Source organism: Eucalyptus grandis, chromosome 9 (genome assembly GCF_016545825.1).
Source record: "Eucalyptus grandis isolate ANBG69807.140 chromosome 9, ASM1654582v1, whole genome shotgun sequence".
NCBI lineage: Eukaryota > Viridiplantae > Streptophyta > Magnoliopsida > Myrtales > Myrtaceae > Eucalyptus > Eucalyptus grandis.
The window spans coordinates 29,583,262-29,608,723 of record NC_052620.1 but is presented as its reverse complement, the minus strand read 5'-3'; the positions used below and the strand labels follow the sequence as shown (position 1 = coordinate 29,608,723).

Genomic DNA, 25,462 nt, shown 5'->3' with positions numbered 1-25,462 from the left:
TGACCTCAAGTGACCCCTGGCAAGGGTTGCTCGACCTAGGCGACACGCGACTCAAGCGACTACTGCCTAGGTCTCACAACCTCAAGCAACCCTCGCTTGGGTCTTGCGAGGGTCGCACAACGGCAATCGCTTGGGTTGTGCCCCACGTGGGTCAAGCAACCCTCGCCGAGCATCGCTCAAGGTCACTCGACTTGGGGCAACCTCGATCAATGGGTGTTAGCGCCAAATTTGGCTCGCCAACAACCATAGCCCCGAACTATCAAAGGGTTGTCTCTTTTTTTTAATAAAAAAAAAAAAAGTATGAACAAAATCAAAATTTTGAAAAATTGGTGAGGATAGTTTAGAAAGGAAAAAATTAGTTTCGGTATTTGACTAAATATTGAAAGCCCAATATTAATCCCTACTAGTATTGGGCTTTCAACTTTCCCAAAATCAGTATTTAGCCAAAAAGCTCATTTAAATAGTTGTCAAATGATTCAATATTTATCAAAGGGGCTTTGGGAGTCAAAAATTTCTTGGAGATGCTGAATTAAGCGCACCTTTAATCCTTACAAGAAAAGCATTTGAATAAGCATTTTTTGGAATTCTCTCATCGCGTGTTTAAAAATTATTACCTGGTGTAAGATAATGCGATTTTTACTATCTGATCTTATTTTATGGCATATATTTTTATATACTTAAGTATATTTGCGAGAGAGGGGGGCGTACAAAAGTCTAGTCGGATCGGATAGCGGGCCACTCGACTAGCTAGAGACCCTAATGATCCCAACCCAACACGTCGGGGGGGCCCAAAAGCCCATTGAATCAATGGGCTTTTGGCCCGAACGAGTTGGTAGCCCAAGAAGCCCAACTGGCCCCGACCTAATCCTACGCCGCAACACGCGTGTTCCCCGCCGCGGCACGTGCTGTCTCCAACTTGATGCCCAGGCACGGCAAGAAAGGGATCAAAAAGGCAAAGGCGAACGCGAAAGCAAGCGAAGCATATTCCCCAGCTCACGGGCAAGCGGGCACGATTCCCACGTCTATGCTCGGGACGGATTCCCCGATTCCCCGATTCCCCGATTCGTCGATTCCCGATTCGTCGATTCTCCGTTTCGATTCAGCTGGGTTATGTGATGATAGTTGATGGTTCTTCTTCTCAGCTGCTTTTGAAGAGAAGGAGACTCGCCATCCCCGACCCCATGGAAGCTGAACCCGCAAAGGTCCTCTCTCTCTCTCTCGCTCGATTTTCTCCATGTTGATGCTGGGTCTGTGATGGTTCTTCGTTTACTTTCTTGGGTCGGTGATGGATCGAAGCTGCGATTGTGGCGCTTCTTGGGTTTTTGCTCGATCGGTGGTAATTCGCTTCACGAATTGTCGATTGCTTATAGTGAGAAGTAAAGATGGCTTTTTTTAGGTGCATTGCCAGTAGAGAGGGAAAGAGAATTTGAGGAAGTTGCCCGCTTTAGTTCACGGGGGTTGTTTCGACCTGGCTAGATGGTGGGGGTTCTGTATTCGTGTGTACAGGGATGAATCAAAGAAAGGGCATGATGGGCGAACACGTCGTCTGTCTGGTTGTCGCATTAGACAATGCACTGTCGATGCTGTTTGCTTCTGTATCTAATCACCGGTCCGTGTCCAGTGTGGTGATTTGCGAAAAAAATTTGTGAACATTCTCTGGCATTGGTTGGAAGTGTAACTCTAGCACTTCCTGCTAACTAGAACTATCCATGGAAGAGAAAAAAAAACTGGTTAATGTCAAGTACTATATGAAGTGAAGAGATACGGGTAGGCCAGTTGCATAGAGCGTAGGCATATGAGACAAAGAATTGACTCGTTGCAGGATAGGAGGACAGTTAGGTTGTGAGGGAAAATCTATGGTGCAAGTGGTTCTAAAGTTCATGAGCTTATGGCTAGCTATCTGATTCGTGCTTTGGATTTGACTTGTGTCTTGCCTAGAGTTATGGAGTTGTGCAGTCTTTGTTGCTTTAGAGACAAATCTCAAATGCGTCTCTTATTAATTTAAAGTTCCAAACTCTAAGATAACTTGGTCGTATTCATTCGTTGAACCAATCAACTCCCTGTACTGGACTATGTTCTACAAAAGTGAGATAAGAAATGTTATTCTAGGCCTTATTTCTTTTGCAGACCTTTGAATACTCTACGGCTTTTGCTATTTGTCTCATCAAATGGTTAAAACCCTTGCCTTTTCTTATCTATATCAGCAGAATGTGACATTCTAAACATGTTTCTTGCCAATTGTCTATTCCACTTCCAGTCCTGATTAAATGTGTGTTCTTGCTCTGATTTAAATTAGACAAGGGCCATACATGACGACGAGTACTTCATTGTATCTACTTTATCAAACACCCAGTATCACTAGATACCTCGTATAGCCTAAGATCATTGCAAATAAATTGGCATGACTGTCAATAGCAGAACTAAACACATGACACATCATCTATGGAAGGAAGGGCTTAAGAATCTTTTATATTGTGTGAGGAGGATATTTTGCATATCTTGGATTTGCTGCGTGCAATCTGGTTGATTGTTGTAGCTCATCTCAGGTGAAACTTGCTGAAATAAAGGAAAAATTTGGTCGTGAAATACGTGTGTTTGAAACTTCAGCAAGTTCTTCGACAGAAAATGCAGCTCCAGATACTGGTAAGAACAAGTTCTACCAACTGATTTTCAGTTCAAGCTATGTATCTTTTACCTGTCCAGGTATTTTGTCTGACTGTATTTTACAATAGATGAAACAGATGACTTCTATGAGTTCACTGCAGAGGATTATCACCGACTTTTGAGTACCAAAAAAGAAGGTATTATCCAGCAATAAGTCATGTTAATTGTGCAAATAGAGGAAGAGGCTTTAATTTTTACTGGTAGGATAGCGTGCCTTTTGGATGTTTAGGGAAAAAGACATCTGATTTCTAATCAACTGGGGTATAGAGTTACAGATATGTTTCCTTCTCGGACATTGAATCCCTGGCCTGCCATACAAATTAGGATGGAGTGGAGAATATGTTCTCTGCGATTATGTGTGCGCTCTTGGAGTGCTGTTTTCTCACATTATTGCTATTGGTGGTTTGAAATTTTAGTTTGATAAAAGAGTTCCTTTCTAATTCCATTTTCTAGTATGTTCACATTAATAAAAATAATTGATTTTATGGTTGTTGATTTTTTGGTTGGATGACTGGCAGAAAAATATTTAAAGACTAAAAAACTCCGAGAAGCAGAAGAGGCAACACGGCGCTCAAGAATAACAAAGGTGATTTAATATCTACTCTACCAGTGCCCCTTATGATTTTGTTTTTGATGCTCAATTTTTATGTGTAGCTTGTAATCTCAATATATAGCTTCTGTTATATTGGTTACTTGTGCAACATACCCCTAAAATCCCTCAGCTTTGTGATGCAGACTGTTATAAGGGTACGGTTTCCTGATAATCATACACTAGAGGCTACATTTCATCCGTCAGAGAAAATAGAGAGTTTGATTGTTCTCCTCGAGAAAGTGGTAGCTAAACCTGAACTGCCATTTTATATATGTACGTTTGCTCCATTGATGTAACTAATTTGCAATATTTCAATGATTTCGATATTCAAGTCTCGAGAATGTGTTTTTGGAAGCTAAAGCATAACGCAAATATCTGATCATGTTTCAGATACTGCTCCACCCAAGAAGCAAATAAAAGACTTGTCTCAGGACTTTTACTCTGCTGGCTTCCTTCCTGGTGCAATAGTTTATTTTTCATATGACACCCAGAAAGGTTCGTGTGCTTATTATTGACCTCAAATGTAGTATCTTCCTTTTTCTTTATGCTCACCACGGGTTGCTTCTTCATGTTTTATTTAGAGTGGCTCAGCTTTAAGCTGTTTTAAAGAAGCAAATTTGAGTTTTACTGTGTGCCTAAGTGATCCGAAACTGCCCCGAGTGCAGTTCACTTTTTTCTAAGCACCTCAAAGCTTAAGCACATTTACAGGTCCTTCTTGGTAATCTGCCTTGGGTATACTAACACATGCTGAAAGATGACCCACTCACATGAACTACCAACCGCTGCACGTTTGTGGCGATGTCAATTGAATAATTTGTTAAAAGGCTATTTCACCAAGATTGGATGTTGTTAATCCGTTGCTCATTGATTCTTGTGACATCAATGGTAGATTACGTGGGAGTGCTCTGACAATGGAATGCTAATATGGTCTTTGTGTCATTCCCTGTCAGTTTCAAATGAGGATATAGCAGCTGCTGAGATGGGTCCTTTCCTTCAAGAGTATGTCATGGCTCTGAAAGGCTTGGAGCGTGACATTGAGATTGTAGAGCCGGTTCAATCTGCGCCAGAGCCTGTAGAGCCAGCTCCTCCGCCTGTTGTCCAAGAGCGCAAGCCTGCTGATAAAAAGCCTGTTAAGCCAAAGTGGCTTAAAATGTGAATTGAGACCTGAGTATTCCCTTGAAACTCTCTTTTTCCCCTGTACGATATCTTTCACATCAAGATTTTTAGTTTTACTCCTTTCTCAGATTATGCTGATCTTGGTGCAGGTGCAGTTAACTCAGGGTATCTTTCATCGATCGTGACACTTCGAACCAGTTATTGTGGGCAACTGAGCACTCAATTCTGAAAGTGACTTAGTCGAGGATGGGTTATAGGAAGAATCCTTCAGAATTGAAGAGGGATGTCATAAGTGACTGACCAAGTGACTTTCTCCTAATGGAGAGACCCTTGTATTTCGATCATGTTTATTGTAAATCAACTGTGTCCTTTTCTGGTTGTGTATATCCATATGGTTCCCTAGATTATGGCCATGCGACCTCTCTTTGTTCACCGCATTTAAAGTTTCAATTTAGATTCTCAAGTTGGGTTTACGTATGGCCCTGTACGCGGTACCAGTTGGATCCGTTTTCCTTTCCGCCAGAGACCGCAATGACCTGATGTCCCTGGAATTGTGGATGGTGGTCGATGGTGGATGGATTTTTTCTACTCCTACCAATCGGAGGCCTGTCGTTAGTCTGGACTCCCCCAGGTAGGAACACTTATCAAGCGTGAACAGTATTAGCTTCATCTTTGGACCCTAGTCCTCAGGGGCGGTAAAGAGATGTAACAAGTCTCTCTGGCCTTCAGCAATGCTCCAGTATCAGGGTCCACTGATGTGAGTCACATTTGGCAAAATCTTTCTTGGAGGCGAGCAATTCCAAAGCAGGTAGGATATTCGCTTATCTTGGAAACGGCGAAAATTATTCGCTCTTAAATCCGGTTTGTCATACAAAAAAAGGGGATCGAACGGTGCGTACTCCCATGTTAAATGTGGTTGTGACTTGTGAGAGATCTAAGAGAAAGCCGAGGTCAGAAGTTTCTGAATGATCGATCAGTTGCATGTGGGGTTGCTCCTGGTTCGGTCAACGGAGGCACGGATTTCAGTGGACAAGCTTGGCAAATTAGAACGGAGGTAGGTAGCCGTGATTGAGGAGGGGGGGAAGTGGGTAGTTGCTTGGCTAGTCACTCACCAGTTGCCCCCCTTTTGGCATCGCGGACGAATCGGTTGGTTTTTAGACTTTAACCACACGCGTGACGCGTGGCCCCACCTGCCACAACCTCCCATTAATTTGTGTTAAGAGGTACGAGTTCAACTAACCTTCCATCATTACATGGACCGCGCGGGGAAGACGGTTGGGGTGTTTTCGGAATGATTGCTCGTCAATGTGCATTGTCGTCGAAGATGGAAAAGAGCATGTTCTGCCCTTTGACCGTGCGGATTCGAAAAATAAAAGCAGGAGGTATTTCTTTTTTTTTTTTTTTTATGTTTAAAAATAGTCAAATTGTGCTCTTCGACCTGTTGACATCATTGTAAAAGTTTCATACCAGTGATGAAATGTTCGATTTGAGCTGTGATTACTGCTTCATGTCGAGCAGGCCTATCACCATTACCTACTCACGATGCTAGTGAGAATAAACTCGGGCTTATCATATATCGTGGCATGGTCAAACCTACACTACAAAAGAACCAAGGCTTTCCAAGACCGACGATTAATAGGAAGGTTTCAGACTTGTACTAAGAGACCTTGAATCGCTTGAGAGTGAGTTCCACCCGAAACGAATCGCGCACGCATTTGCCTGTCTCCCTAATGAGAAAAAAGGCTGCATACTTCCAACCTTTGGAATTTCATCAAAGAGGGGGCTTCGGTATGTCAAGATTCGTTAATCCAAACTACGGTGAATAAAATAATTTCGCTAGAAGCTCTAGTTCATGTAGTAATCCACTTAGAACAACTGGCTATTTGCCATTTACCTATCAATTCATGTTTCTTTTTCTTTTTTTCGATGAATGTTCATTCCTAGGAGGGAGTGATAGTCATACCGATCAATGCCCAGCTCCCATATTTCCACGATTGCGCAACGGCTGACTTCATAATTCAACTCATTCTTTTTCTCAAATAAAAAAAAATAAAAACAACCACTTCATTTTCCTAACACGTTTCTGATTTTGTACGTCAAAGTGCAAAAGGTAAGAAATTTCTTCTTCTTCTTTTATCTTTTTTCGCATTGACGAGCACGTTTCATCTATATGTTGTGAGTTCTCTATTGACATTTTTTTTCTAAAAGACAGACCAAATTGGAACCGACTAATTCAAGTAGGTGAAGACTTGATACTTTCATCTTTTCTTTCTTTTTATGACATTGAATTCGGTTTGATTCAATTGCATGCTGACTTATAAATTTACTGAATTATACAACCTCTGAATCCGTGCAATAATAATCTCAGGATGTGGAAATCCAAGCTAATCCAAGGGATCGGAATGTCATCTTATGTGATGTGATTATGAAATCTACTATAAAGTCAATGACGGCGGCCATTGAAGTGGCGTCCACCGAGAGCGAAAACTGCCCCTTTAGAGAAGGGTCAAACAAAATATGCCACGGAAGACTTTCTGGTCAAACCATGTTGGCGACCCGACTCGAAACTTAAGTCCGAACCCGAACCCGAACCCAAAACCCTGTCCTTAACAGGTGGGCCCCACCGCTACGAACACAAACAAACTAAACTATCTCGGCCGCCTCCGGCGGGCGATGCGCTGCGATGCGATGACGTGGTGCGGGCTCGTGCAGTGCGGGGATCGCCTGCTCGCGCGACCAGGGGACGAGCAGGGTCTCCACCAATCGGATCGGCGGAGCCTCGCTACTTTGACTTTTTTTAGGTCTCGGCCGGCGGGTTTCCGGTGGTCCGCGACGCGGGCGATCTCGACGCTTGTCGAGGTTTCCGAATTCCGCACGTTGGCGGCGGCCCGTACTGCTGCTGCGTGCGTCTACCTCTACGTCAGGGTATCTTGGGGGGTGCAAAATCGAAATATCCGGTTATGGTGGACCGAAGGATAGAATAAAAAACAAAATATATGGTCAGGAACAGAAAAAGTTGATGTTCGCTTCGCAGCGACCCCGCCATTATTAAAATGGACCCACTTATCTTTTCTTAATTTCGGTTTAGGGTCCCTCTCATCCGCTCATGGCCGTAAGGGCCCGGTGACTTCGAAATAAAGGATTAAAATGCTTCTTGGGGGAATAGATGCTGCTGCCCCATATAGATATGTTTTGATACTTTTTATATTCATTGATATATGTTTGTACATATTCGGAACATGATGATTCGTTACACTCTATTTTTCAGTTGATTAATTGAATTATTGAAATTTGCACACAATAGATTTTTTTTCATATGAGGATACCATTATCTTCACAAGTTTTTTTCTTGTCATTTTTGCATATATTAATGGTAGGATTCATGATGATGAATTTCAACTATATGTGGAATTGGAATCGACACGCGGCAAAATGTTGAGAAAAATAATACTATAGAGTTAATATGTGAAATGACGTGATAAATTGTAGTTCGGTGCAAATAAATGCACTTAGATACATTTAATGGGTAGTTTACTTAAATACCCATGGGCACATCATTTGTGGTTGACAAATTCAACTTGGATGCCATAAAATGTACCTTTTGTGGTACACATCAACACCACATGTATTGATTGTCATTTTCAATCGGATGCAAATAGATTTCAACAAGTCACATTGACATACAAGATTTTCATGCGCTGGTCTCACCTTTCCCATTGCCGAGGGGCATAACATTGCATCCCTCATTCAATTCAATCATGACACTTGTGTTTCGTGTCCAATCTAGTAATCTCCAAAGTCTAGATTGTCTTTTTGCCCCCATCTATTTGAAGGAATGTACATCTATACCCAATCAATGCTAATTGTCATAAAATAATTGTTTGCCTGGCCCAAGTTATTGTTTTCTTATGAAGCACATCGAATAGTTAATTTCAATGGATTGATTGAGCAATACAATATTTAGAATCTTGTTTGCAAAAAGTCTAGGAATCACGTGTGAAACCATACTTTGAGAGATAATTTCTTTCCAATTTTAGAGCCCTAACATTAATGGCTGGTCTCTTAAGATTGGAAGATGAATCTATTCTTTGTGTGAAATTTGGTTCGCAATACCAATCATCATTTACATCACAACCTAAAAGATATATCATATCCCAAAAACACAATGCAAATATATTTGTTACCTTTTCTATTTTATTTTCCATACATGTTCATTTTCCTAAGAAAGAATGCAACGTCAAAATCACTCTTAACAACCGTCAATAATTTCCATTCTCATGTCTCTGCGCGGGCAGCACATCATCTATGTTTCTGCAAAACAAGCGAAGGATTCTGATAAGCAACTCCTCCTTTCAAATATGACCGTACGCCCAAGAAAATCAAAAAGTCGATCTTTTCTCCCCTGGCCAGGACACAGAACGAAGTAACTAGTACTCCTGAAACCTGAAAAACGGGATCTCATGCAACAGAAGAAAAGCCAGCGGGGGCAGAACCGCAAATACGAGAAAAATCCGGGGGAAAAGCGAGACGGACGAAGCCAGTTGGCTTCTCTTCCCACGTTGAATACGGGAGCAGAGAGCAAGGGGAAGGGGACAACCATTTCGTAAGGCAATTCGTCATCCATGGAGATGGACTCGATCGCGACCATTCTGAGTTGGTGACCGACTTTCTCCCCCTTTTCATTTCTTTCATATACCCAGCAAAGCGTCATTTCTCTGGCCGTGCTTTTCACATTCCGGGCTCGCACCACCACCAGGGAAGGCGGCTGTCGGTAAAAAAGCATTTCTTGATCTCTTTCTCCTCCTTTTTCCTCGCATTAGCGTAATTGCTGTCGCACCCGTGACGTTTGTTTATATTCCGACCCCTTTTTTGGCGCTGTTGATTATTATAAGCTGATCCCGCGACTCTTTCAACCCTCATCGATTCCGTCCCTCTCCCACTGTTTCTCTCTCTTCAACGCGTCGGCGTCCGGGCATTGCGGAGCCTCTAACTTCCGGATCCGGCTGCTGCCCTTTTGCTATTTGGGTCCTGCGCGTGCCCTTCGGTTGTTGGTTTTCTCAGGCGGGCTCATCTCAGGTGACGGGTTCGTTTTCGGGGAGCAATTCTTGTTATTGTTCGTTCTCTGGGTGGGTGGTAGTTTGACCGTGAGAGTGAGGGAGGCCAATAGAGCGCGGTGTGCGGTGACATGCTTGTCATGCTGCGTTTGTTGGTTTAGGATCGCGAGCGAATGCTGTGGTTTTTATATGTGATGGTGTCTCAGTAGCCAGGCGGTGTGCATAGCAGATCCTCGTCCCTAGTTCTTTTCTTTCTTTTTTCGTTTTGGAGTGATTGTGCGGAGCATTTTACCTCTGTTGTGGCCGAATGATGATCAAGTTCGTTCATTTTGCTCTAATCAACCCGTGTCTTGCTTCTAACTGCAGATCAAAGAGGTGCCCTGTTTGTGAAGCAGCATCTTTGTCTTCAAAACTCTTTAGAAGATGGGATCGGGTCAGTGGTCTGTTGAGAAAAGATCCAGTCTCAGAAGCGATTCCTTCTCGAAAGACATCGATGATGTGCCCGAAACTGGGTGCCTCTCGATTATAGTGCTCGGTGCTTCTGGAGATCTTGCCAAGAAGAAGACTTTCCCCGCGCTCTTCAATCTCTACCGCCAGGTCTGCTGCAGTCTTCTGTAGTCGATATGCCCACATCAATTCGCATACTAAGTGGACTTGCATTCTTTATAAGGTTTATAGCACTAGGTTGTTTCTGGAATGGCATTTTCCTAACCGTAGGCTGCAGGAGCGTCTGCCAAACAACGGACCTTTTTCTGCTGTGTCAATGCTCATGCCATCGTGTCCTTATCTGGACTTCACCATCTTCTTGATTCTATAATCACACGAGGACATCCTTTTATTGCAATAGTATTGTTGGCCAGTAGTTCCTATTATTTTTTTTGGCTCCGTGGTCATACGAGTTATCTTAACTCTTAAACTGGATGAATTGGTGCAGGGATTTTTACCAGCAGAAGAAGTCCACATTTTTGGCTATGCTAGGACTAAAATATCGGATGAGGAGTTGAGAAATCGCATCCGCGGGTAAGACATCCGTCGACATTCACTTTTGCATGATTTATCTGGCTTTCGTTTTCTTATTTTAATGTTTCATCGCACTTCCTTCCTTCTATAGTATGATTAAGAAGGGACATATTTTGTTTATCTTTTTTAACTCTGTTGCACCTGATATGAACATCATTATCATTACTACTCACTTGGGACTACTTTTGAGAAGGTATTCTATTTCATGGTAATCTATTTCTGGGTAACCACCTCAGTGGTTCTTTATATTAGCCATGATATCCATGATCTTTCAGTATTTTAGCTTCAGGAATTTTAGAAGTATTGACAATGGATGAAACTTATTGGCAATCAATATATCAGGTTTCTTGTTGATAACAAGGCTGCTTCATCCAAGTACTCTGACGATGTTTTGAAGTTTCTCGAGCTGGTTAGTTGCTGGTCCAGTAACTAGAGTTTTACAATGCATTCTCATGCTAACTCTCTTGATGATCACTTTCAGATCAAATATGTAAGTGGTTCTTATGATACTGAAGACGGTTTTCGGAGGTTGGACAAAGAAATTTCAGAGCATGAAATTTCAAAGAATAGTCATGAAGGGTCATCGAGGAGATTGTTTTATTTGGCACTTCCCCCATCTGTATATCCTTCTGTCTGCAAGATGATCAGAAACTGCTGCATGAACAAATGTAAGAGGATATCTGAAGTTTTATGAAGCTATATTGTTTGAATACTTGCTCTCCATCCGTGTTTCATTAGAAGTTATTATGGGAGTGCTGACTAGTAATTGAAGGCCAATCTAAATTTGTTTACTGGCCCTTTATAAATCGGTGGTTGTTTAGCAAGATAGCCTGGGATGCATCTTCTTAGGGAGTGCATGGTGCTGCTTTAATATGCTCATATCTTTGTCTGGCTAGCTAAGAGTCATAAGATCCCCTTAAGTTCTTGGGATCACACTTTTTTAACTGGGCAACAAGTATTCTTTTTGTATCTAAAAAGGTTCTTCTAGGCATCTCTCTTGTTGTTTTGGGGATGATGACGAAAAGTTTGTGAAGTAATGTGAATCTTACGAATAACTTACAGTTGCAGGCAAAGTTTTGGGCAATAAGAGCTGGGGCTTATTTTTATGTTCACACAAAAATGTCTCTATTTAACATATATGAACAACTGCATCTTGCCTTTTCAGCTGATCTTGGAGGATGGACTCGAATTGTTGTGGAAAAACCTTTTGGCAGGGATCTCGAATCTGCAGAAAAACTTAGTACTCAAATTGGAGAATTATTTGATGAACCACAAATTTACCGTATTGATCACTATCTTGGAAAAGAACTCGTGCAGAATTTGGTAGATATTTATTATTTTATGGTGCTCTCTTTTTCATTCTCTAAATATCCTATCTCTTCTCACTTCTATTCCTTCATACAGTTGGTCCTGCGTTTTGCGAATCGATTCTTTTTGCCCCTCTGGAACCGCGATAATATTCATAACGTGCAGGTAAGTGCCATTATCTTAAGTTATTATTTTGCCAAAATGCTGAATTTGCTTCTTTGACAAGCTTTCATTATTTTGTGCCTGCGTGCTGATTGTCCTTGAAATAAGAAACACTAGCAACATGGCTTTGTCCATTATTGACATTGTTGTTTCGTTGCTGTATTTGCAGTGTACTTATTTTTTTGTTTATTGTTTGCTTCTATCTTTGGCAGATAGTATTCAGAGAAGATTTTGGAACTGATGGTCGTGGTGGATATTTTGATGAATACGGGTATGCATGCTGTTGGTATTTTCTCCCTGTCTATCAAACTAGATGTCTGGATAGAGATTGTTTCTCTACCATCGAATCCATTTGAGATATTTAATTGTCTTGCGCCTTTCGCGATGGTTTACTTGATGATATTTCTTTAATGATGTCTAATCATCATGAGGTTGTTTTTTCTATGCTTTACTTGATACTAAGGCCCATGAACTGTGCCATCTGAATTTTGCAGGATCATCCGTGATATTATTCAAAACCATCTTTTGCAGGTACTGCCATTTTGATTTTGTTATTTACTTGTACCCTAGATATAATTAGGAAGATATGCCTAGCCCATTTGTACTGGATTGTAACTTGAATTGTCTTGGCACTTTTTGGCACCTTGGGTGCCAACATTTTTTCTCCCCATGTCCTTCTGCTACCCTGCTACATACCCATCACCCATCCTCTGTGCCCCAAACCTGCAGAAAAGAAATTATAAACTAAACTCAACAACCCGAGTATCATCTAAGGGGGAAAAAGATCTTCATTTGATTAATAAAATTTGAGTGGTTGCAGGTTTTCTGTCTGGTTGCCATGGAAAAACCTGTATCTCTCAAACCAGAGCACATTCGCGATGAGAAAGTGAAGGTATTCTCTTATTCCATGGCATGGCAACGGAATACTTCCAACTAGTAGCATGTCAGTATTCCTTGGCACGTAATACTGGTTGGTTTCTGATTATCATATGACATATGCAGGTCCTTCAATCAGTACTTCCGATTACAGATGAAGAGGTTGTTCTTGGACAATATGAAGGTTACAGGGACGATCCAACTGTCCCTGACAATTCAAATACTCCCACTTTTGCAACTATGGTTCTACGTATACATAACGAAAGATGGGAAGGTGTGATACATGGAAGTTGAAAGGAACCACTATCCAAACTTCCCTATGGACATTTGTTTTGTACATTAGCTACATCCTCACAGACATATGCTAATGAACAGCTGAATAACATTGTTTTAACTGCTCTAACTACTCATGCCATTTCTTTTTTAGGCGTTCCTTTCATACTAAAGGCAGGGAAAGCTCTAAACTCAAGAAAAGCAGAGATACGTGTCCAATTTAAGGATGTTCCTGGGGATATATTCAAATGTATGGTAGTATACATATTTGCTTTCCACTGATTTTCTAAAGTTCATGCTTGGTCAATCCATTGGTTAACTAAAGAACTGTTGATTTTTTTTTTTTTTTTCAACTTTTTAAGTGTAACCAGCATTTAAAGCATAAGCCTGAGGATGACATTTAGGGGATGTGTCCTGTCTGCTGTGTAGTTGCACTATATGTGACAGTAGTTACTAGAATTTGATTTCACTACCAGACGGGCCTATATGTACTGACCAGAGGACAAGAAGTTTTCATGTTTAAAACTTTTGGTTTTTAAAAACTTGTCGATTATGAATTTTGGCCACGTGAAATACTTTGTGATGTACTAAACAGTCAAATATTACATGTCCTCCAGTTTTGCTGCATATAGTCATTCTCTTATGGGTATTTCATTTTGGCAATGGGTTGATTTGCTCCTTGAATGGCAACTTTTCTTCAGGTAAGAAGCAAGGGAGAAATGAGTTCGTAATTCGCCTACAACCTTCTGAAGCCATGTACATGAAACTCACGGTATGTGACTGGATTTGCTAATACTAGCTTTCTTCAGAGTTAGTATGTCCAGAATGTTGTTGCTAAGGCCTGCTTAATGTTACGTGCATAAATTCACACACACACTAGCATCTATCCGTAAGTAAAATGCTCACAATGAGGTCTATGCTATCATATGCAGGACTTGGTATTGTGTCAGTATAGCCCACTCTTAGGTTGTTTGGATTTGTTATTTCTCACTAAAGATTGGAACTCAGAGGCAGCACTTCACTGATGTTGTGACATTATTACGGGGAGAAAATCATGATGTTCGAGAGCGATCTATAACCTACTCCTTTTTCTTCATGCAGGTCAAGCAGCCTGGGTTGGATATGTCAACCGTGCAGAGTGAACTTGATTTGTCATATCGGCAACGTTATCAAGGAGTCGTAATTCCTGAGGCATATGAGCGTCTTATACTTGACACGTACATTTCTTTCCTCTTTATTTAGAGTACTTCCAACTTAAAAAATCTCGTAGCTCTTTGTTTGGAGCTTAGCTCAGTGGAGTAGACTTGCATTCAGGCGGGCAATTAAATTGAGGATAGTTTTCTCTGGCATCTGATATGAAAAATCATATAATATGCCTCTTCAATTACTGCAAGTTTTTGTTGGTTGAAATTACTGCAAATAGAATAATGTGAAATTGAGATATGTCTTGCTTTACCATAACGGTTCTTTTATCGATAATGTTGAAATTTGGTATTGCAGAATCAGGGGCGACCAACAGCACTTTGTTCGGAGAGATGAACTTAAGGTACGAGCATTGCCATACTGTTGCGAAACTTTTATCCACAAGCAGGCACAACTTTTCTTTTTTTCCCCGGTTTTGCAAAAACAGGATTGCCCATTGACAGTTGCATTGTTCAATTGCAGGCGGCTTGGGAGATTTTCACACCGATGCTTCACAGAATTGACGATGGTGAATTTAAGCCAATTCCATACCAACCAGGGAGCCGAGGTCCTGTTGAAGCGGACGAGCTGCTGGAAAAAGCTGGTTACGTTCAAACGCATGGTTACATTTGGATCCCTCCAACCTTGTAGATATGAAGACACCGTCCACAAATAAATTTCGGTCCAGCGCCCTATAAGCTGGCAGTTTTTGAGGCCTCGTCCTTTAGTACTATAATACTACCAGTACTACAAACCTACCTGTATACAATCAAAGTGCAATATCTGCTGCAGGCGGCCTTGTGCTTCAAAGAAATCTCAGCAAGGTGCCAGCTCAAGAGAGTGAGGAGGTGTTGTGTGTAGACTTGAAACAATAATGGCATTGAGCCTTTCAATAAGTAACGAGTGGTGTCCCAATTATCTCTTGGTAGTTGTGTACTCGATTACAGCTCTCTGATTTCTCCGAATCGATTAAACGGGACAACTAGCTTGGTTATCATTGATTATCTTAACTAGTTTCCAAAGCTTATTGGAGTACCGGCATGTTGCATTTTCAGAAATCAAACTCAATACAATTTTACAAGAGCTAATATTGAAGCAACTGCCCAAACTCCTTTCCTGATTAGTAAGAACAGTGTCCATATGGACCTAGGAGCAATGCTTTGACCCTAGCCGGTGCTAGTGGCTATTTTCCTTCCCTGAGCATGTCCTGGAATATTGAACTAAACGTTTAGGATGAATTATAGCGTGAATCTTTAGGTGAGGTGGACCAGGTTGATTTGACATGAAGCTCAACCAATCTTAGAGACGGTGAAAGCATATCCACCGGATGCATATGACGTACATACCGAGAACAAGGGATTTCGCGGTGCATGAAATGAAATCTCGTGCGCTTCTAGCCCTCAAAATATCCATGTAGTTGTTACATTTTCTCATTATAAGCTGATTTATAATGATGCTCGAATCAAGCTCATAGCAAGTAGGATCTAGCAACTCTTCGGGATAGGGGGTTTGATCGGCTAATCAAGATGATTACTTCTTATAGGCAATAATAACCTTCCTCAATGGTGATGGCCAAAACCATCTTACATGCAATAATATAACCGTCCCCAATGGAACTTAGCAACGACTTCTTTCCTGTCACAGTTGCCGTCGCCTCCTCAGCATGCTGCTAACAAGTAGAGATGGTCTTGTGGAGCCGGTTGCTGACCAATTGGGGACCACATAGAAGGCGGTCTCAGGTTTTCAAGGCCTGTCCCTGAAGCGCTCTGAAAACCATCACCTCCATACGTGGGCAATGACCTGCATTTGTGACCAACGTCGCTATTGTCATCCACACGTTACAAATCAGTGCATTGAGGACAGTGGAGCGGTGACTATAAGTGTGACTTGCTTTTGCCCCCCCTATCACCATGTAAGGAATTGTTCATTCAATAATTGCTGCTTTAACTCAAAGCCGATTTTGATGTATTCAGAACTAATCCAATATTTAATCGGGTTTAAATCATACAACGCCATCCAATGCCAAAACGAATTGAAGGCATATAAGTATCATGAGTGCTCTTGAATGAACAAACAAGAAGAGTATAAGTGAATGAATTCACCTATGTTCTTACATCAATTCCATTAATGAAATCTCATTTTCTCGGATGCAATTGCAACTGAATTCTTACATCAGTATTCCCTAGTGATAACACTTTGCAATTGCATCCGAGAAAATGAGATAAACAAAACACCGTGTCCTAAAGCATTGATTGTCTAGACTAGTAACCTAAAGCTTCTCATCCTCACAGGCGTCCAGAAACTGACATTTTATAGAGAAAGCAACTATCCAAAGAAGACTGTTTATGTGTGTGTCTTCTCTGGCATCTGCAAACATCCATAAGGACAAACACACAGAAAGAAAGCTCAAGATTTAACAGAGTTTTTTTTTTTTGGTAAAATGGATTTAACAGAGTTTGTGAAAAAGAAAAACAAAAAACAAGCCTAAAGAACAAAAAGGAGAATACAGTTGACAACCTTCACCATGCTTTGATCATAATTTGTTCCGGGAGGTCCAACAAACTCATGATCAAAATTTTGGTGGCATTGAAAGTAACTGATGTTAAATTCGCCAAGGAAGGAAGTCTGAAAACCTGATGCTGATCCATCTTGTTTTACCAACTTGTAAAAAGTGACTCACAAAGATTGAGGACTTATACTTGCCAGCCAAAGTATCATTCTCATAACCTGAAAATATATATAAACATATAGAGTTGCTTGTGTTGATCTGTAAAAAAGTAGGAATACATTAAAGGTAGGGAACATACTCAGAGTAATTTGTATTCTGCATCATGCATTGTCAAGAATGATGTAAATTTCTATGCTTCCAGACCATACAGAGACGTGGCTCCTCAGCGAAAGCTGGCAGCACTGAATTGACAACCACTTTTTAATCCTTCCACGAGAGAACTGATGAGGACTTCTCACGTTACCAAATTATCATGAATAAGATAAGGACAAACTGGAAAAGAAGAACAATGGTAAGGTAAAACTCCAGTGATAACAAAGGAACGAAGGTAAAAAGTTGACTCTTCTTAGTTACTACCTAGAATGCATCGACACTTTCTAGGAGCCTTCATGTCGTGTCAAACACTCCGACACGTGTCCGACACGTGGTCAACTCTCTCAACATGTTTCAACACATGATTCTGACACGCATCGAGTCAATTTTAAAAATTTTCAATAAATGAGGGATCAATATATATATATATATATTAAAAAATAAAATAAAAATTTCAAAAAAGGTGAAAGAAGTGATTAATTGTCAAATTAAAATAATAAATGATATTAACAAATGGTGGATTAATGTTTTCAGTGTAAGTTCATTTTAGGCTCTTCTTTTATCATTTATTAAGTTGCAAATTTGAATCATATATATAAAAATATACATTAATAATATGTATCCTAACGTGTTGGAATTTTCTATTTTTTGAGAAATATCGTATTGAAGTGTCATGTTGTGTCGTGTATTGGCACTACTTAAGTTACATACACTAGGGCAATGATATCCATTAGTCATGGGATTAGTTGATTTGGAGCACTATAATGTTCTCAAGCAAGGGAGGAAACTAATATTTTATGAGATAACAGAGACTCTCTTGTCACATGTATCTAAACAGGCGATCCATTTCATTCCCATGGGCTGAGCAAATGGAAAATGCATTAGTTTCTCCATATTCAAAAAGCAATAGCTTATGTAAAGCAGTCTGGATTGCTGAGACAAGGCACTTAGGGATTCAGTGTGTGTCAGGTATACTTTAGTCCTGAAGAATAACAGAATGGCTAGCCAGTTACAAGACATTTCTCAGAGTACCTGCAGACCAAATGGTCACAGAGCGGTTTCAACTTCTTTGAAGCAGAAGCAACCCTCGGTGCTGTGGCATGGAACAGATGATGGATATTTACTTTATGATGCTCAAGATCATCTTTAGACCTTGATCATTTGGCCTCTAGTTGCATAGGAATAGACTTGGGATCCAAGTCCAATCCACCTGGCAGATACGAAAGGCAGCCATAAATTGAGTATTTAACAAAAAAGAACAAAGCCATTGAAGTGGAAATGATACTAGAATAAAAGGAAATCAAATCGCAGGGAGTACCTTAGTATCAGATATGCAGGTCACTGCAAGACACTATGAACTCCATCTTCAAATGATGAACCGGGGTCTGATGATACAGTAGGAAATCAACCACTTGACATTGAAGCTTCAGGCAGATAATTGTTCCTTTCAAATTGTCCATTTACAAGGATATCATATGTAGTATCATCAGGCACAAGTCCTCTGTCAAGCATTTCATCATGCAACCTAAAAGCCTCTTGAAGATTGCCTTCCTTGAAGTTTCCAGCAATCAATGTGTTGTATAAGAGAACATCAGGCCTGACACCTTTCCTATCCATCTCTTCCAAAATCTTGCCAGCATTCTCTAGCTGTCCCTTTTTGCAGAGACCCTTCATCAGGACATGGTACAACACCAAATCAGGTACAAGGCCCTTTGTAAGCAACTCGGAGTAAAGATCCAATACCATGAGTAGTTTACCCTCTTTCAACAGTCCGTCAATTAAAGTGGTATAGGTTCGCAAGTCGCAAGGGATACCCTCATCTACCATTTTCTTACGAAAACGAAGTGCTGCCTCCATGTTGTTTAGATCTCTAAACCCACTAATGAGGCAATTATATATGACTGTATTAGGAGATAGACCAACTTCTAGAAGTTCAGAATACAAGTCCAGTGCCCTTTCCATGTCTTTCATTTTGCAGAATCCATCAATTAGAGCACCATATGCGGTGATATCCAGTTCAAGACCTTTCTTCTTCATCTCATTCCACATCTTAAGTGCCAGATCAATATTATTGCTTTTGCAAGAACCTCTGATCAAGCTGGTGTAAGTAGCTACATTTGGGGTAACTCCAAAATCATGCATATCTTTAAAAGCACATAAAGCATAATTTATGCCACCCTCTGCAACAAATCCATCTATAATGCTATTGAAAGCCATGCAGCTCGGGACAAAGCCTTCATCGATGAACTTATTCAACGTGTCCCTTGCCTCAACAGTCTGGCCAGCTTTACACAAACCATCGATGACTATGTGAAATGTGAAATCAGAGGGAGCAACTCCTGCATGCTCCATCTGTTGAAACACATCAAGAGCACGAAATGGATCGCCATGTTTAAAGTATCCATTTATTAAGATGGTAAATGAAAGTACATTAGGTTTTAGTCCCCTTCCTTGCATCTCTAAGAACGTGGTAGATGCCATATCCATATTGCCACTTTTGCAGTGTCCATGAATCATGGTGTTGTATGAAACTGCATTTGGCACTACACCGTTGACCATTATTTTATCCCATAATTTGCAAGCTTCAGTCAAATCACCCTGAGTGCAGAGCCAGGACAGAAGATGATTATAGGTTATGGTGTTAGCAGCTCCACACTCAACAGCTTCCTCAAATATTTTACGAGCCTCTTCCCATGACTGAGCTTTTAAATATCCCCTAATCAAATGATTAAAATTGGAGTCACTAGGTTGTACACCAGCAAGTTTCATTTGGGAGAACACCTCAGATGCCTTTTTGACATTCCCATTCCAACAGCATCCGCTAATCAAAGCAGTGTAGGTCAGCTTGTTTGGGACAAGACCATCCTTGCAAATACTTTCGAACAAATTCAGGGCAGAATCTAGATCACCTGACATACAATATCCCCTAATCAAACTTGTTGCCGCCACCAAATTCATCTCATACCCTCTCTTTAGCATCTCATCCTTAACCCTCAGAGCCTCTTGCGTATAACCCTGCTTCACACAAGCAGTGATCACACGAGTAAATGTAAAGTTCGAAGGGACCAATCCCTTTTCTTTCATCTCATCCATCAACTCACACGCCAAATCTGAATTCAGCTCTAGACACCTAGCCTGGACCGCAACAGTATAAGCTGCATCGTCCAGTTCCACCCCTCGATCCTTGGCCTGTCTAAAGTACTCTCCAGCCTCCTCAGGCTTCCCTTCCTTCATACACGCTCGCATCACCACGTGCAACGTAAAGACATCACCTCTTTCGCCTTTTGCGACCATGGCATCATACAATTCCCGCACCGCCCCAATCCTGCGCCTCCTAAGCAATGCATGCAAAAGACCATTTAAGTACTGAAGGGAGGGCATCACATTGCTCTCAATCATTCTATTACAGCAATCCACGGCGTCGCCAACCCGATCAGCACGGAGGAGACTACCCAGCAAGTAATCAAAGACCCGCGAACCCAACTCGAAGTCGAACCGCTCGGCGCACTCGACCAGACCATCCACGAGCGCGGTCGGGGAGTGAGCCCGGAGTCGGCGGCGGCGTTCCAACGGAGCAACCTCCGAGCCGAGGGCCAAGACTCCGGAGATCCCGTCAAGATATGAAGCAAGACGCAATACGCATCGACGCTCCGAACGAAGCCGCGCCTCCTCTCGGCTCCCAAGTAGAACTTGAGCGCCAGGGACGGGTCGTCCCTGAGGCTCAACAGGGCGCCCACCACATCGGCTCGTCCAGAAACCGAACCGCCGGGACCGCGCCTGGTGGGTTCGGGATCATTTCGACCGGATTCAGATGGGCTGTGGGGAAAATCCGGTCTTGAGCCGATCTGCTCGGGATCGCTCGACTCCGGGCGCATTCTCTCCGGAAGAAGTGGTTCCGGAGCGGCGGAGCTCGGGCGTTCCGGCATTGAGCAAATGCGTCTCGAGATGGTTGGAGAACGGAGCAAAGCGGAGCTACTCGCACGCGACCGAATCGAGAGCTCATCGTTTTCTGCTAGATTCCAGCTGCGGAATCTTCGGAAATGCACAATCCCCTTGATAAACCCTATGGAAAATGGATAGAGTTTTTCAGGGACCAGGGGGAGAGTGACGATGCAGATGCAGCGCAAGGGACCTGGGCTGGGCTTATCACATGGAGGGCTTGGGCTTCATATTGGGCTTTCATGGCTAGTTTTGGAAGAGTCTTGGGCTGATTTGCTTTGCAATTTGTTTCTTGGAGGAGGCCTATTTAGGGGAGTCGAAAGGATTTTAACATTTTACTCGGGAAATTAGCCTTGTCTATTCTTCATATACTTTTCAGATGGATTCAATAATCTAATCAACAGTTTAATCGATTAGCTTGGGTAGATTCTTCCTTATAAAATGAGTGAGTTCAGTTACTTACTATCCTACCTTTTTAGATCTCATTCGGTTATGTGTGGACAAAGTGAATCATTTATTTCATGAGATCTTTCAAACCTGTTTGTATTTGGTAATTCATATTCGAGCATGGAATTTGAGTTACCAATCTGTGCCATGGCAAAACAATATAGTTTTTGTTGGGTGCATTGAAATATTGATTTATTATTGGAAATCAAACCCATTGGTGTCATTTCCATGTTTCCAATATGTGTTTTCATAAAACATATCTATCGTACAAAGGATAAGGAATGACATCCCTTTGGGTTTTCCTCATGGCATCAAAGAAAGCTTTTAAAGTCCGTCTCACTTTTCTGACCAAAAAACAAAAAAGAAGAAGTATTGCTCACCTTTCTGACCAAGAAAGCATATATTAGCATTGAATTCCACAGAATAATCCCTTTGGTGCTTAGATTGATCTATCCATTGTCTTCCTAATTGGTGTAGACCCTGGCTAGGCTGGCAGCATAGGCTTTAGGTTTCGAAAAGCTCCCATTTTGCTGAGCATGTAGGACGGGGCTCTGGCTGTCCTAACACGAGCGCACATGGTGGCATCTGACAAGCAGCTTTTTTATTTATGTAGTTTTCCTTTTCAGCAACGTATATGGTGGGGTTGAGAGTCCCATTCTTTTGTTTTTTCTTAAACAGGAACAGCTAGCTCTCTGTCCGGACCCCCACAATCTCATTCTGATTTTCGCGTGATACTGGGAAAATTAAAAGGAAAACAAAAAGAAAGGAAGAATGGCAGAGCAGGCCAGTTATGCAGACCTGAAAAAGAGGAATGTAAACCGGGGAAAGGAAGGAAAGATATGATTGGGCGCAACTACACCCACAAGTCCAATAGTAATTCCTACTCAAAGCACCACCTTCCTTCCTTCCTTGCCCCCTCAGCCAAAAGAAGAGAAGTGTCATCTTCCTCGTTCCCAAATGCTTGCTTGCTCCATCACTCCAACCAATCTCTCCCCCCCTCTCTCTCTCTCTGCACGCACTCTCGTCGAGTCAGCCTTGCATTGTCCCTAATCTATACAAGACTCGAACGTGGTGCCTAAATGATCGATGATCCGGGTATCAATTTGGATCCAGATATAGGTAAGTATTTGCCCATGCTTATCGATCACGCATCGAAAAGTTATTGCACAAATCTAGGTCTATTAATAAAATTGATCATCACAGTTTGATGAGGGAGAGTGTTGCGTAAGCCCCACCAATGGATCCCACGGCACCATTGATTGCGATTGTTTCCCGGTCCCCGCTCACGGGCTATTATCAAGAATCTCCCCTACCTCGCAATCTGAATATTTTCTCACTGATTAGACTTATATGTTTCTTTTTATGCACACTTGCTTTTCCGAAGGAGATTGGCCCATGAAAAGTCGCAAAACCTCAACTTCAGCAAAAGGAACCCCTCAAATCCTCCTGTCCATTTCCTCAACCTCATCATTAAATCTTTCAGACACCACGTCTCGTACCGCAGCCCTCCACATTTCTCCATTTCCAACAACACAGCTTTTGTCCTCACTCTTGACGCGGACTGACGAGACATCGCAGAATGACAGTTCCCTCACGCTGACGCATTTCCGTGTGAGAGTGTCATCTCTCTGACTCTCTCTTTCGCCTTTTCTTGTTTCTCTCGCGTTCTCGATCTTCCTTGATGCCTCCCACGTTCTTGCCTCTCCGGTGGGCGAACACCCGAGACCAGTGGTGGTGCGCCTCCCCTATAGAATGCGCAGCCGCCAGCGGCCACTACGAGCTCGTCCGCGAGCTCCTCCACATCGACCCCAACCACCTCATCGAGCTCACCTCCCTCCGCCGCATCCGCCGCCTCGAGGCCCTCTGGGAGGAGGCGGGCGACGCCGGGCGCTTCCGCGGCATCGCCGAGCACCGCTCCCGGGTGGCCCGGCAGCTCCTGCAGGAGTGCGATTCGAAGAACAGAGATTCCCTCGTCAAGGGTCGGTACGGTATCGGTGGGTGGCTCATGTACACTGCCGCGTCGGCAGGGGACTTGGGTTTCGTCCGAGAACTGCTGGAGAGAGACCCGTCTCTTGTTCTGGGAGAGGGCGAATACGGCGTGACCGACATTCTCTACGCCGCTTCCAGGAGCGGGAGCCTTGAAGTCTTCAGGATGGTGCTTGATTTCACGGTGTCTCCGAGGGCGTTTTTGTCGGTGACGAAGATTGCAGGGCAGGGAGGTGTTGCTTCCGTGTACAAATGGGAGGTGATGAACAGAGCAGTGCATGCTGCTGCCAGAGGAGGCAATCTGGAGATCCTGAAGGAGCTCGTCGCGGGTGACGGCCGCTCTGATGTTCTGGCCTATAGAGATGCTCATGGCTCCACTCTCTTGCACTCTGCCGCCGGCAAAGGACATGTCCAGGTGAGTTGGAAGCTCGCGGCCTCTGTGGCAGGTTTATGTCTTTTGATTGGATTATCTTGCTAGAGCAAGGCCCAGGACGCACGGTTTATTTCATGAACGGATAATTTTGCTCGATGGTTAGATGATGTCTTTCCTGTTTTACGGACTTTGAGGATGATCACGTTTTGACTGCCATAGGGTCGGTCACCATTGGACTAAATGTAGCTCTGCATTGTGACTGAATTTCGGCTTCGTCTCAGTTCAATTGGAACATAGCTTAATGTCGACAGTAAGGTCTCGACCAATCTGATCAATTCATCAAGCCTGTTAAACGCACCGAAACCTTTGTTAGGAAGGAGACTGATTCCCGCACCTGCTAGTTGTTTTATATTCGTTCGTTTACATATCACATAGGCTGAAGTCACAGATGATGCTAGTGCAGACCTAGTTTGTGATCTCCCATGTCTAGAGCAACTCACCAAGAAGATTAAATGATCTCAGTGTCGCTCCCATGTTGAAAACAATGCAGGTGGTTGAGTATCTCATGAAAGCCTTCGACATGATTGACTCGACCGACCATCGAGGCAACTTGGCGTTGCACATGGCTGCTTACAAGGGTCAGTTACCCACCATTCAGGCACTAATTTCTTCTTCTCCGTCTTCTGTCCTGTCGACGAACAAAAATGGAGAGACTCTCCTCCACATGGCTATTTCCGGTCTCCAAGCTCCGGATTTCCGAAGACTGGATGTCCAGATCGAGACAATGAAGAAATTCTTGAGCGGGGAAGTCTTCGATGTGGAAGACATAATCAATGCGAAGAATAACGATGGCCGGACCGCTCTTCACTCGGCAATCATTGGTAACGTGCATCCTAAACTAGTGGAGATCTTGATCGCAGCACGAGGAATCGACGTGAACGTTCCTGATGAGGACGGGATGTCCCCACTCGATTGGCTCAAACGGCGACCTCGCTCCGCATCATCAGACATATTAATAAGGAAGTTAGTTTTGGCCGGAGGCCGAATGCTCGGGATTCAGGAACTTTCTGCCAGAGAAGCCTTGCCTTTGGAGATAAAGACGCATGGTAACGGAACTACTAGTCCCGGAACAACTTTTCGAATAGCCGATAACGAAATTTTCTTGCACGCCGGAGTTTGGGACACGTCAGATGCGGACGGCTATCGGAATAGCGCAGGAGTCAACTCTTGCTCGTTCGACTCGACCGACAGAAACAGCAGTTCGTGCATCAGCGAGAGACCCGGTTCCGCGAGTAACATTTCGAGGCGACTTAAGAGGTTCATGTGGCCAGCGGTACGAGCAAACAAGCATGACCCAGGAATCTGCAACAAGTAAGGTGTAGAAACGTAGGGGCTTGAAAATCATAGTGGGAATGTATAACATAAAGAACTGAAGGAGAGAGTTTTTCTTCTTCGGCTGTTCAATGGAAGTTATAAAAACCCCGGTACAATTAGAGGGGTTCATTTCATTCTTGATTTTTAGCATCTGGGCCTAGTTTTCGAGCAATGTGCATGGTCATAAAGCGCGGGGAATCGTCGGGTCAATTTAGGTCCTAACTCCAGACTAAAGGCCCAAAGGATGATCATTGGATAGATCCGGACCACTCAAG

General features: G+C 42.7%; 4 protein-coding genes across 9 annotated transcripts; 3 read left to right on the top strand and 1 right to left on the bottom strand.

The window, feature by feature from the left end:
* Positions 1–940: 940 nt before the first annotated feature.
* Positions 941–4,845, top strand: LOC104419172 (plant UBX domain-containing protein 1). 2 transcript variants are annotated; one of them, XM_010030742.3, is made up of 8 exons: positions 941–1,202; positions 2,547–2,643; positions 2,733–2,801; positions 3,183–3,250; positions 3,400–3,529; positions 3,647–3,751; positions 4,207–4,424; positions 4,501–4,845. In XM_010030742.3, the coding sequence occupies exons 1-7, from the start codon at positions 1,116–1,118 to the stop codon at positions 4,410–4,412; spliced, it is 762 nt and encodes a 253-aa protein (XP_010029044.2). In that variant the 5' UTR covers positions 941–1,115; the 3' UTR covers positions 4,413–4,424; positions 4,501–4,845. The 2 variants fall into 2 exon arrangements, with proteins under 2 accessions (XP_010029044.2, XP_010029043.2); XM_010030741.3 differs by having other exon boundaries at positions 942–1,202; positions 4,522–4,804.
* A 4,188-nt stretch (positions 4,846–9,033) lies between these two features.
* LOC104419171 (glucose-6-phosphate 1-dehydrogenase 6, cytoplasmic) lies at positions 9,034–15,241 on the top strand. Of its 3 annotated transcripts, none has more exons than XM_010030740.3 (16): positions 9,034–9,143; positions 9,793–10,023; positions 10,361–10,446; positions 10,789–10,855; positions 10,928–11,114; positions 11,612–11,769; positions 11,851–11,919; positions 12,129–12,187; positions 12,411–12,447; positions 12,737–12,808; positions 12,919–13,066; positions 13,220–13,315; positions 13,767–13,837; positions 14,167–14,282; positions 14,566–14,611; positions 14,731–15,241. In XM_010030740.3, exons 2-16 carry the CDS (start codon positions 9,850–9,852, stop codon positions 14,896–14,898), a joined length of 1,554 nt encoding a protein of 517 aa, XP_010029042.1. In that variant the 5' UTR covers positions 9,034–9,143; positions 9,793–9,849; the 3' UTR covers positions 14,899–15,241. The 3 variants fall into 3 exon arrangements, with proteins under 3 accessions (XP_010029042.1, XP_010029041.1, XP_010029040.1); XM_010030739.3 differs by lacking the exon at positions 9,034–9,143 and adding an exon at positions 9,202–9,455; XM_010030738.3 differs by lacking the exon at positions 9,034–9,143 and adding an exon at positions 9,203–9,448.
* Positions 15,242–15,614: 373 nt separating this feature from the next.
* On the bottom strand, positions 15,615–20,506 carry LOC104419170 (pentatricopeptide repeat-containing protein At3g54980, mitochondrial-like). 3 transcript variants are annotated; one of them, XM_018862898.2, is made up of 5 exons: positions 18,387–20,506; positions 18,101–18,278; positions 17,055–17,248; positions 16,765–16,974; positions 15,615–16,047 (listed from the first exon to the last, which is right to left on the bottom strand). In XM_018862898.2, exon 1 carries the CDS (start codon positions 20,465–20,467, stop codon positions 18,473–18,475), a length of 1,995 nt encoding a protein of 664 aa, XP_018718443.2. In that variant the 5' UTR covers positions 20,468–20,506; the 3' UTR covers positions 15,615–16,047; positions 16,765–16,974; positions 17,055–17,248; positions 18,101–18,278; positions 18,387–18,472. The 3 variants fall into 3 exon arrangements, with proteins under 3 accessions (XP_018718443.2, XP_039158634.1, XP_039158633.1); XM_039302700.1 differs by having other exon boundaries at positions 17,055–17,196; XM_039302699.1 differs by lacking the exon at positions 15,615–16,047 and adding an exon at positions 16,212–16,614.
* A 2,342-nt stretch (positions 20,507–22,848) lies between these two features.
* LOC104419169 (putative ankyrin repeat protein RF_0381) lies at positions 22,849–25,328 on the top strand. Its single transcript, XM_010030736.3, has 2 exons — positions 22,849–23,855; positions 24,364–25,328. Exons 1-2 carry the CDS (start codon positions 23,136–23,138, stop codon positions 25,186–25,188), a joined length of 1,545 nt encoding a protein of 514 aa, XP_010029038.2. The 5' UTR covers positions 22,849–23,135; the 3' UTR covers positions 25,189–25,328.
* Positions 25,329–25,462: the final 134 nt, after the last annotated feature.

What these genes read in the sequence shown, in the direction of transcription:
- LOC104419169 (XM_010030736.3), top strand. Translation starts at nt 23,136, where the DNA reads ATGCCTCCCACGTTCTTGCCTCTCCGGTGGGCGAACACCCGAGACCAG. An exon ending in CCGGCAAAGGACATGTCCAG is followed by an intron (nt 23,856 to 24,363) that starts GTGAGTTGGAAG and finishes AAAACAATGCAG; the next exon opens with GTGGTTGAGTATCTCATGAA.
- LOC104419171 (XM_010030740.3), top strand. Translation starts at nt 9,850, where the DNA reads ATGGGATCGGGTCAGTGGTCTGTTGAGAAAAGATCCAGTCTCAGAAGC. An exon ending in TTTTGAAGTTTCTCGAGCTG is followed by an intron (nt 10,856 to 10,927) that starts GTTAGTTGCTGG and finishes GATCACTTTCAG; the next exon opens with ATCAAATATGTAAGTGGTTC. An exon ending in AAGAACTCGTGCAGAATTTG is followed by an intron (nt 11,770 to 11,850) that starts GTAGATATTTAT and finishes TCCTTCATACAG; the next exon opens with TTGGTCCTGCGTTTTGCGAA.
- LOC104419170 (XM_018862898.2), bottom strand. Translation starts at nt 20,467, where the DNA reads ATGATTGAGAGCAATGTGATGCCCTCCCTTCAGTACTTAAATGGTCTT.
- LOC104419172 (XM_010030742.3), top strand. Translation starts at nt 1,116, where the DNA reads ATGATAGTTGATGGTTCTTCTTCTCAGCTGCTTTTGAAGAGAAGGAGA. An exon ending in TGAACTGCCATTTTATATAT is followed by an intron (nt 3,530 to 3,646) that starts GTACGTTTGCTC and finishes ATCATGTTTCAG; the next exon opens with ATACTGCTCCACCCAAGAAG. An exon ending in TTCATATGACACCCAGAAAG is followed by an intron (nt 3,752 to 4,206) that starts GTTCGTGTGCTT and finishes ATTCCCTGTCAG; the next exon opens with TTTCAAATGAGGATATAGCA.